This window comes from Dasypus novemcinctus, chromosome 4, assembly GCF_030445035.2.
Source record: "Dasypus novemcinctus isolate mDasNov1 chromosome 4, mDasNov1.1.hap2, whole genome shotgun sequence".
NCBI classification, from domain to species: domain Eukaryota; kingdom Metazoa; phylum Chordata; class Mammalia; order Cingulata; family Dasypodidae; genus Dasypus; species Dasypus novemcinctus.
This window is the reverse complement of record NC_080676.1, coordinates 138,907,805-138,920,366: the sequence shown is the minus strand read 5'-3', so window position 1 is coordinate 138,920,366 and position 12,562 is coordinate 138,907,805. Positions and strand designations below refer to the sequence as shown.

Here is a 12,562-nt window from a genome sequence, read left to right as displayed (position 1 = left end):
TGTATCTATACTCTTTTTAGAGCTTCCCAACTTCCTAATTTCAAATTATAGATTGGTAGCATTTATTAATTAATATTAGCAACGCTAAATCCTACATCAATTATTTTAAATCATGATTTTAATTAAATCATTCTATAAAACTGGTTTTTAACAAGTGTTATACAATATATCAAAATAATAAATTAGATTAACATGGATTTCAAATTACAACTGGGTTAAGTAGCATGACTGAACGGATAAATTGTATTTCCTTTCCAGTCTCAAAAATATTATGTATCGATACTCAAACTATATCATAATAAGGTTTAAATAAACCATAATGGTTTTATGAATTAACATTCCATATATATGTGCACATATATATATTTACCAGTAAATATTAAAGTTTATATTTAATGGAAAATCTAATGTTAGAACATGACCAATATGAAAAGTCATTAACTGCATTAAATATGATTTTGAACCAGGATAAATCTTACATTTTTACCTATGTGGTATGTCTCTGAAAACATTTTTTTCATATCCTTTCTGTGGACTTAAATAATATTACTAGGATGTAATGATGTAAGCACTGTTACTTATTAAATGGATCCACCAGTGTGCTGTGAATAACAAGTTGGAGAGCCCTGCCACATGGTAAATCTTGAAACTTAAGCTATGACTTTCTTTATAGACCTACATTCTGGCTGTTTTTACCTCACAGGGTGAATTGATTTCACTTTTCAATATCAACTTGCTTGTATGTATGTTGGACTCAGCATTACCTTTGGCTACATCTTCATAGAAATGGAGGACCATCCCCTATTTGATTGATAGAGAAGTTTTATCCTTTTGCAAAGGTTTCTTCTGGTCTCAACCTAAAATTCTCATGCTGATTTTCATCAACTATCTTACCTTCCATTCTCTCCCTACCTCCTAAAATGTTAAAACTGTCCAAATGTATTCATAAATTAAGCAAAACTCCCTGGCAAAATAGAGAAGAGATTTTGATTATGACATGTCACAATAATCATGATTAGATAATAGGATTTATATTTTAGTCTATAAAATTATTTTTTTCAGTACTAAGAAAAGATCTGGGGGGATTATAAAAAGATGATATATTTATTTTAAGCTTCAGAAAGCGCACTGCAAATAGTTTTGCTTACCTTTGATAATGTTGGGCTTTGGTGGCATGTTGAATTCATAGACTGTCGGTTCAGAATACCCCAATCTATTGGCAGCTGTTATTTGTACTTCATACCCCATTGTCCATTGTAGATGTTCCAAAATAATATGGTCTTTATTTCCCTGCACTTTTTTCTCTAGCCACTGATCTTCTTTATCTTTCTGTAAAAGCAATAAAAATACATACTTTAACTATCCAGATACTAAAAATTGTTATTTTTTAAAAAACTAATTTATCTTAGAATGGAACAAGTATTGTAATTAATATCACAAAAAAAGGAAATTTCATCATAATGAAATTGCTATATAAATGCACAGTCATAAATGAAGTTGCTATATAAATGAAGTCACTGTTCTTTCCAATATTTTTTCTATTAGAAATTTAGTGTTGTTCATATTGGAGAGATGCTTTTATAATTAGTCTATGATTACTCAGTGGTTGATAATTCACCTCCATTATGGTTTTTTTTTTTCATTTCAAATATATAAGCCTGGTTTGCAACCACTGTGTTGATTATTAATAGTAATGTGAGTAGGATAAAAGAGACATGATACATACAAAGAGCTCAAAATTTCTATTAAAATAATTGTGGGAGATTATTGCTAAAAGATTGTTCAGAAGAAAAAAGATAAAGTGTCTTGTAAAAAATAAAAAGCCTGAATACTATTTACAGATTAAATTACTGTTGGTATTTGTTTTATTACTGGTATGATTTTATGATTTTTAATGAAATGACATACAAGATAAAAATTGCTAGCTGTTAAACAGGTCATTATCATAGGAAAATAAAAGTATGTTCTCCTAGTCAATATTCTACGCTAATATTTTATTTGTTCTTTTCCTGAAATAAATAGCTTGGGTAATATGATGTTTGGATTACCTTTTTTTAAAAAAAATTCTATGTTTACCACAATTAAACAAAGAAATAAATTGATGCAGTTTTATGACTTAAACTACTTGAAACAATGTGATCATTCAACTACACCATATGCACATCACGTAAAGACAGGTAAATTCCTTAAACTCTGTTTCTTTTCCATCCTGTATATAGCAGGCATTCTGGCAAAGCTGCCTCTGTTGGCTTTTATGAGATAGCAATGAGGAAAATCTGGTAAATTGAGTATCCTAGGACCTGAGATAGTAGGATCACTTTTGGACAAGCACTTAAAGTTAGCATAATAAATAAAAGGCTCTTGAGTGCTTTTTGGAACTTATAAATACATTTGTCAGAATGGCCTATTGCCCAATATTATTTAAGGAAGGAGTTCTTAACATTTTTGTTCCACAGACCCCTTTGCCAGTCATTTGAAAACCATGGACCCCTTACTAAGTCCATATTATACTGTATATTATTTAATAAATATATCACACCCACATCAACATGTCCCCACAATAATAATGATTTTTTAAAATTTCAGTTCAAGTTCATGGGCCCCTTATTAAGAACTGCTGATTTAAGATGTTACAAGATATAGTGGAAAAGCCATGGGGAAACTGAGAAAAATGTGGGCCAGAAAGAATGTAACTTGTCCAAACTAAATAAATGACATTAATGTTAAAAAATGGAGCTAGGTGTGATTGCTATTTTTCCAATAAAAATGCAAATTTAAAAATAATTAAAATGTTCTTAAATAATTTTAAGCACACTTAATTTTTAAGTGCATCACACACTTCTTAGGCTTAGAAGTGCCCTCTCAAGATTTTTTGTTTTTTTTTAAGGACTAAAATCTTTCAAATTTTCTTGTCATACATCACTAATTTTCAAGTTTCTTCTTTCTCTCTGGCTCAGTAATACCCAAGTATAAAATGTTCTACGAGGGACAGCCAGATTTTCTGATGCTGAAGATTAGATGAGTCTAACATAAGTTTCACTTTAATTTGTATCAAATACATGGTGGATTACTGTTGTGTATATATTGCAAAGGACAGCTCTCCCAAACAATCATGGTTTCCCCTAATGCACCCTTTCTTCATTCACTCATTCATCAAATTTTCATCCAGCCTTTGCTGGGTGGACAGGCTGTAAACAAGACATGTGTAATATTCTCATTCCAGAGTTTACAAACTAGCTCTGAAGAAAATATGAGCTCCTTAAAGAACTAGAGGTTGCCAAGTGGGCATATAACAAGGACACCTAATGGCTATTTGGCAGCCAAGTGATGTCAGCATTACTGGAAATAATAAACTCCAGCACTATTTTCTTTTTCATTTGTCATAGCCCAGGAAATAAAAAAAAAGAAAGTGATTTCTTTAAGGATCTTTAGATCCAAAATAAACATAATGACTGATAACACAGAAAGATGCACAACTACTGGGAATTATAAAAACAATAAAAACTTATTTTATTGTAGGCTAATTGTTTTAAACAAATTTATGAATACTGGATAAATGTTAACCAATAAAATGAACCTCAAAAGAACTCATTCCAAAAATAATTACATATATATATGCAAACCATAAATTTAATATATATGACATATATACATGCAATAAAATGCATACAACACGAAATATTTTTACTTTATATATTGGATATATGCATACATGGATATAGGAAGTAGAAGGTGAGGAAAAGAGGGACTGAAGAGTTAGAAAAGGGAAAGGGCTAAATAAGGCCACAGCAAGTTTTGTGCCCTTGTGATCCTCCTTATGAGCCCAAATACTAAGTGTATTCTGAAGATTCGAAGTGCTTGAGGTAAGAGGATGTATTTGTGAAAACCCATCAGTGAGATGAGTTTTGCTTTGGGTCTGGGTGGAGTTGTGGCTGCACTGTCAGAGAATAAGCCAACACTTGAGTTCTGGGTTATTCTAGGATAAAAGTTTGTCTACAGAGGGATGAATACACTGCACATCATTGAGGTAATCCTCCAAAAATACTATTTCTGTGAATTGAGCATTGGACTAGCATTGGGCATTTGAGGTGAAACTTCCTAACAAGTACAAGATATGGAGATATTCTCTTCTTCATTAACAATCACTTAACTCCTAGTAATGGAAGCACTTAACCCAATAAATTAAAAGCCCCTCTCTCATTTTATGAAGATGGGTTGATGGCATAAGAACCAAGGCAAGTTCTAATATATTCCCCAGAAATTAATTATATTTTTCCTTCAAGTTAGACAAGGAGGCTTTTTAATCCCCTAATTGCTATTCTTGGGGGATAGGAAAAAAATAAAGTAGGTGTTACCAAATGCTCCCCTTAGGCATCAAAATCTCAATTATGTATTTGTAGAATACCTAATTTAGGGAATTTCCTGGGGGATGATTTAAGATAATCTAGTTGCGAATGTTCCCCTGGGTAACATAATGAGATGATTTGCTGAATAAGGCTATTATTAATAAGCCAATTAAACGTTGAAGGACAGCTTCTGAAAAAAAATGGACATTTTACTTTGGTGCAGTTCTCTGAAAGCAAACCCTTTGGATAGAAAATAGAAAGCAGGTCCACTTGATGGTTAAGGACACTCAATAGTGATTCTAAAACCATAATATCTGTATAAGGGAAATATCCAGTATTTCTGAATAATGAGGAGAATAGAGGAAAAGGTACAAGATTCTAGGTTTTCTTATTTGTAGAGATCCTTGGCTGAGAAGTAGGATTTCTTTTTCCAAGATCACAGGAAATAAGTCCAACATCATCTTAAAAGAAAACTGAAATTGGAAATTATAATATGAAAGGGATAGAGGAGTCAAGTTTGTACTAACTAAATGGTCCTTCTAAATTCTGTATTCTAGGATGAAAGATGTTGTGTTTCCATATAAGGCAGTTCCCAGTCACTGGAGCTCTGGATAGTAGGGTTCAGCTGTATGATACTTGTATATCTCTGCGGAAGAAACTAGAATTCTCTAAAGCTCAATTTTCTACTCTGAACATAAGGGAATTCATTTATCAACCTGGGTAATTCTTACATATATATGAGAAAAGGTTATATACTGAGATTGGGAAAGATGTAAGATATGGAGGTTTTTAGCAGCTTTTCAAGTTCTTTTTCCCATTGTTCCAAGCTTTTCAAATTACCTTTATTCTGCAATAGGCAGTTTTGTAAGATTTTGTGAACTGTAGCCTATTTATGTATTCCTGGCTCCATTACTCACACACTTCTTTAGAAAAACAAAGTAATCTTGTATTTCCTTATCATCATGGTCTATGCCCTCACACCCATAAACCTTTGCAACATAGGGTCTTTTTCCCTCATACTCATTTTGTTCTCATATTTATTAATCTATTCATAAGACTTTTATAACTGTATAATATGAACTAATTTATTTATTCATTGATTCATTGATGCATTTGTTTATTCAGAAAAGAAGTTTATTTTAGGCTACCAATACAAATGAATAAAATATATACTCCTCCCTTATAGCAAAGAAATGTACTAAAAAGCTTAGTATTCTTTAATATCCTTAACTCTTCATTGCTTAAAAATATTAAATCTGCACACCTAGATATAATTAAATAGGAAATAAATTCTCTGAATTACAACTCAATTTTACTTTTTATTATTTTAATATCCTTTCCAATATTATTTTTTCCTATGATATTCATTTTTCCAATGAGATATTACACAATTTAGCAGACCTGAAATAACTAAAGAAGTTCAATTAAGACTTAAAAATCTATGCTATAAGCTCTGTTACTAATCCCTAAAATACTTTCTTCACAATTTATTTTAAACTACCAATTTTCTTTAGTTCTTCTTTATTTAATGTGCCAACAGTGAGCTGAACCCATAGTTATCATCAAATTAAATAGAAAATAATGAAAACTTATGGAAGCATGTAAAAAAATCAAGTTATTAAATTATATGTATGTATACTGACACTAAATATACCAAGAAGATATGAAATATTCTGTACTTATAAATTCTTGCATTTTCCATCCATAATAATATGCTTGTTTTTATTCTCCAAATGCATGGTTTAATCTTACTAAATTCTTGTTAAAGAAGTCAATTTTCATGAAGGGTCCATAGAGACATCTAATTCTCCATTTATTACTCTAGTTCTGTGCTAATAAATTCTGTATCCTTAAAGTTGAGTGAATGGAGCCATGTGCACTATTACAAGATAACACAGAATAATATACACTGCCTGGTTCATAATTCACATATTATTAATCTCTGTATTTTAATATGGTTTGCATTGTCCTTTTCTCTGGAGCAAGGTTTAAATGTTAAATGCTTTGACTCAATATCTACTAGAAATCAACACCCATCTGATGAATATCTTATTTCAATTTGTTGTTCCCAGAATACAAAATGAATAGCTCTGTGCCAAGGAAAGCTGAAAGATAGGGCCAAAGAAGGAATCAAGTTAAAATAATAAGAGGTTTCCTTTTTGGCAATCCCCTAATTCTTTCTAGAGATTTTCCAAGTTAAAAATTAATTACATACATCTTAAATGTTTTTCAACTTACTCAGTTGTATTTTCCTCTACTATTGAATTCATGAAGTTTGTGAAACTAACAGATAAAATGGTTAGGAATCATGCAAAGAGAACAGATGGTCAAGAATCATTTTGAAATAATTATTTCAACACAAGTGCTAACAAAGAAAATCATTTGATAAATATTTAGCTACTGAACCTTTCTTGAAAACGCAAATTTACAAATGTGAAGAAATAAACTCTTGAGGAAGAAAATGTGGAGAAAAATATTTCATCCAATAAACTTGTCTGACCATAATAATGTAACTTTTTATTTAATCATGAAATCTCCTATTGGACCTGTAAAGCATGATGTTGGCAGAATGTAGAAGCCAGAAAAAGGAGTGGGCAGAAAAAAAAGGGTTTTGGAGAGTACTTTGTGTGTTGAAATAGAAAGCTGAGCATTAAATTTTAGGGTGAAATGAAAGATGGCCAAGATGGTTATGTTTGGAAGCATAGGAACTGGACAGTTGAGGTGAGATGAGAGAAAGTTTAAAATGTTGGCAAAACCTCTACAGGAAGATTCCTATTCAGTCCCTATGCTGCAAAACCATGTTTGACTACAAAGTCTTACATTCTATCTGACCTATTCTACCAAGTCCCCCTAATTGCTCAAGATGCAGTTGGCCAAAAAATTGTGAGAAAATAGCAGTTTATGTTTGATTAACTGTAAAAATTAAAAAGAAATTCTCCAAGAGTGAATTATGCCTTCTTCCCTTTATACTCCTGTACAATACAAAGGGTAATGAGGGTTTAATTTTATAAATAAAATTATTCTTGTCAAAGGTACTTAAATTCCACTGTTAAAACTGCCTCCTGATAGAACAGAGAGTAGCTCTGAGAAAAGTAACATAATTCTTGATCATCAATCATCAGGCAATTATAGCTATGTTTAAATTAATGCAGCCAACTCTTTCTATTATGATATTTAAAGGCAGATCTCCTGGGGAAGTAAACCAAGACACTGGGTAAATAGGAGGAAACAATAAAGAACTGCTACCATTTGGTTTAAGGGAAAGAGAAAGACAATAAAAACAAGAGACTGAAACTTCCTGAAGACATAACTTGTCTTTTTTCATATTTTTATCTAAGACTGGGATAACTTTTGGACTATCTGTGCTAAGGTAAAATTTATTGATGACTATTACATTAAAAAAAATAAATCTCGCAAATCATACTCGGCTCATTAGGCTTAACACCAGTCTCATATGCGTATTTATTCAGTCATTTGTGTTTCACAAGTAACAACTCATTAAAGATTAATCATAATGCAGGGTAAAACAAACAGCAAAATTAGTAGAAGTTTGTTTTTTAAGTGGCACTTTATGAGCTTTAAAACAAACTGTTTATTCTACTTGCAAACTTTGAATGTGTAAAGTGTTATTTTATATTTTGTCACTCTAAATGGCTCTCAAGAGAACTACTCTAGGGAACATTTTTGGTTTCAACAATGACTGTGTCCTCTGCTGGTAATACAGTGAGTGGGAGCCATGGATGTTCGACAGCTTACAATAGGTGGTAGAGTTCTGGATAATCACATATTAAAACCCCAAATTCCAGTAGTGTGCCTGTTTAGATACACAATTAAAGGCAGAGGCCATTAAGATAATAAACGTAGTTAGATTAGCAATTTGTGGTGGACCACATTGTATAGCTGACCCAAATTTTATCTATAATATCCTAACACTTAGGGAGGTATGATGGTTAGGCTCATGTATCAACTAGATCAGATAATAGTGTACAGTTGTTTTGTCAAGCAAACCCTGGCCTGATAATTACTGTGAAGACATTTCATGGACCTAAATCATCAGTGAATCTATAGCATCGATGGCTGATTACACCTACAATCTACTGAGGAGATTGCCTTCAGCAATGAGTTATGTCTCATCCAATCAGTTGAAGGCCTTAAAAGAAGAAATGATTTCAGCAAGCAGAGAGGGAATTCCCATCACTTTTGGATAAGTGGAAGTAGAAACATAGCTGAAAAAAAAAATCACATTTCAAAAATTTACCTTCTTTGTTAATAAAAGCTGCTAATCTGTAAGAGATTAATAAAGATATAATAGGAAATAAATATTTTTCATTAATTCAAAAGAGGAATTATGGTTGAACTGAATATGGCATTTGTTATTTCCCATACCAGCCCTTTAGAAATGATAAGTCAATAAGTCAAGTTTATCTTTCAGTTTTAGGTAAAACTTATAGTGAATATGCTAGACATATTTTAATATGATATGTATTTTGGTGTCCACCAAGGTATTTTACTTGGAATTTTCTATACATTATTACTATCAGCTTTTATTTTTGCCATAAATTCTTTTGAGTGCAAGTGAGGGTTGCAATCTGTGTGCAAGATGTGTTTTCCTAGTTTCAACCAATTCATTAATTTTGTTCTAGCCTATGTCTCTGTAGAGAAACTCTCCCCCTTTCTAAAAAGCTTCTAGATGTGCAAATAAGAACAGCCGGAAAACCTAGTTTGAGAAGCATGAAACTATCAGGTTTGCTGAGAGTCCTTCAGATCTGTGTAGGGATAGAAACATGAAGCTTCCATAGGCGAGCATCAAAAGGATATACACAGATGTTCGTAATTGCGAGCATGAAACCTGGAAGTTAGAAGGGCCCTACAATGGGGATATTAATCTTAAATTTAAAAGACGGAATTTAAAATTGTTATTGAAGTATGATATTCAAAATCAAAATATTGTTCTTTATCACCCCTCAAAACCTCAATGTTTGAATTTGAACCATCAATATTATAATTTAGCAAATTGTGACTGTGCAGAAATATTAAATATCATGTACATGCTATTAAAGAGAGATTATTTAATATATTATCTGGTAAAATATAATTAAATCTGACAGCATTTATAAATGTTCATTCAACATTGTACTATAGGGATGATCATAAACATTAATGAATAAATCTTACAAAAATTAATTTAAAATTGTGTTTTCAGTTAAAAAATATTTTACATTAAAAATAAAGTTGAATGTTCCTTCATTCAATGTCAAGCTGAATGCGAAGAGGCCAAGTCCACTGGGGCACTTTTACATCATCCTGAAACCAGCTGAATTTCTTCACCCCAACACATATAAGTAGTCCAATCTTCTCTTAGATGTCCAAAGTATCTTACTAACTAGTGCTAAATAAAATACAAAAAAATGTTTCTCTCTTCCTCCAGTTCAGAGTGACCATTCTTTAGATAAAGCAATCTAATAAAGTTATTTTTTCTGAGGCATTATTTCCTAATAATCCTAACTGAAAATTGACAATTGACAAGAAGGCTTAACCTGAAGTTATTAATAGTAGGGGAGTCAAAATGTCCACAAAACTTATGAGAAAAATAAGGAAAATGGTATATCATCACTGGAATGTTTTCAAACTCTATTTCACAGTTTGAAATCAAAAGATGAAAAACAATGGGCTTATTCTGATAATTTATGATTAGATTTTACCAAAAAAAGTATGCATTTTACAATGTATAATGATGAATTTTAGCAATGTAAAATTGGCATTTAAATTCCAATTTATTTAATATGCATTTACTCCTGTTGTGTCTATGAATTCAATGCAAATCTTAATACCATTTGAAAACACCTGGTACAAAATGATAATAACTGGGATACTTACACTTCTATATTTCACAATATATTCCAAAATAGGGGCCCCTCCATCATCCTGCTTGGTGATGCTGAGTTTAAAGCTCTTCCCACTGCTTGGCTGTCCATGGATTGATGGAGGACTTGGTTCACCTAAATAGGCAATACAAGAAAAAAATTTTGATATTTGCACACATTGCTAATACCTAAAGAAATTGCATTTCAATAAAAAGAAAACTGTCAGGAAGCAGATGTGGCTCAAGTGATTGAGTTCCTGCCTACCACACGGGAGGTCCATGGCTCAATTCCCAGTGTCTTCTAAAGAAGACAGTGAGCTGGGGCGACGGGCAGGCACGGGAAGCTGACAAAGCAAGATGACACAACAAGAGACCAAAAGAAAACACATATTAAGAGACACAACAAAGCAGGGAGCAGAGGTTCCCAGTTTCTCCCAAAGAGGATGAGCAGGACGGCGAGCTGGCACGTTGGGCAGGCACAGCAAGCTGACCTGACAAGATGATGCAACAAGAAACACAAGAGGAAAAATATAATGAGAGATACAACAAAAGCAGGGAGCAGAGGATCCCAGTGCCATCTGAAGAACACAAGCAAGAGAGCAAGCTGGTGTGACGGGAAGGTGCCACAAGCCGACATAACAAGATGATTCAACAAGAAAAACACAATGAGAGATACAACAAAAGTAGACAACAGAGGTGGCTTAAGTGATTAGGTGCCTCCCTCCCACATTGGAGGTCCAGGGTTCAGTTCCTGATGTCTATTAAAGAAACAAAGAAGATGAGCATACACAAGAGGTATAACCAATGAGGAGGTGGGGAGAAATAAATAAATAAAATAAAAATTTTAAAACGTTAACTGTCATATAATCAAAGGATGTTCTCTCTGGATTTACCATTTGCTATTTCAGGTTTGGTGTATTATAATCTCAGATAATCATTTTCAGAGAAAAAGCAACATTCATAAACTAGATGTATCAAGCCAAAATTTTGAACATGAAGGATCAAATGTATTATATACTGATATGCAAACTGCTGCATTTAGAAAGGATAAAACTTTACTTCTCTAGCATTTTTAAAGTATGCAATTCTATTTATTTTATTCATTTGTCTACAACTAGGAATGTAGACATATGAACACATCAGATGTATGTTATATACTAACCAGGAAAGGTAATTGCTTAACAAATAGTTATCTGTTCCCATGGGTTATTTTTTTTAAAACAGGATTCAGATTTGAATAAAGAAATTTTTGGTATTATATTTTATAGACCTGTTTCAATACCTTTTTTTTTCCTTCAGATCCATTAAAATACTTGCCCTTGATTTATTTTTCACATCGAGATAGATGGCCATAGAACAAAGATAACATTTTGAATTGAACAGGGATATACTGAAATGCAAGAACATTGTGTGTGTGTGTGTGTGTGTGTATTCTACTTGACAATTTGGAAAGAGAGATTTCCCCTCTGTGTGTCACTGATATGATGCACTTGGACATGCCCTGTTATCCCCTGGCTCTGTATCCACTTTATGGATATAGTAATATGATGGATCTCACATAGGACATGCTGTAGTTTGCAAGGTTCCAGAAATCTATATTTGGTCTAGTCAGAGGGATGGCAAGCAGACAAACTAAGCAGAAGAGAGTGAAGAGGAATGCATGCCTCCACTCCTGAAGAACCTGGTGTTCTTCTTAGTAGGATATATTTATTTCTAATTTATGTTGTTTATAGCCTTAGAAGCAAGTGAATAGTTTGAGAAATGGCATGGCATTAAAGAAATATGACAATATGGTGTGTTGGCACGCTAGTAAAATAACCTCTTATGATACAGCCATATAGAATCAAGAGTGACTAGAGGAACGGAAGAGTAATTGCTTGTTCATTAATGTTGACTATATTAACATGCAAATATTATGCAAATAACATGATAAAGGTGTGACATATACTGCATTTTGGATTGATGGATTAAAACTGCTGTAAAAAGAATACAATACATGCTTAAAAGGATTTAATAAGAGGCTATAGGGAAATACAATATTATAAATTGGATTTTATTGTTCATGTGGTTAATATAATTTCTAAATCAGAATTAGAATTTACATCCTGTACAATATAATTTGTTTAATAACATTATTTTAATAATATTATTTTCAATAATGGCATTTTGACATATCTGTAATGGAAAACTTTGTTTTCAGTAGCATTGCTTTTACATATATATTTAACATATTTATATATACTTAATTTTTACAATATACCAAATTTGTGCTTTCAATAGAATAGATACCTCCTTTTCAAAGAAAATAAACTTTAGAAAAACGTATACTCCACCAGGAAAAATATATTAAAAT

General features: G+C 32.1%; 1 protein-coding gene across 2 annotated transcripts in view; it reads right to left on the bottom strand.

Annotated features, from left to right (window-relative positions):
- Positions 1 to 12,562, bottom strand: part of NCAM2 (neural cell adhesion molecule 2) — a 589,167-nt gene that overhangs the window by 54,632 nt on the left and 521,973 nt on the right. For both annotated transcript variants that reach the window (XM_058296115.1, XM_058296117.1), the window contains exons 14-15: positions 10,224 to 10,345; positions 1,149 to 1,329 (exon numbers count right to left, since the gene is read on the bottom strand). In XM_058296115.1, the coding sequence (XP_058152098.1) occupies positions 1,149 to 1,329; positions 10,224 to 10,345 (303 nt within the window). The remainder of the gene's footprint in view (positions 1 to 1,148; positions 1,330 to 10,223; positions 10,346 to 12,562) is intronic.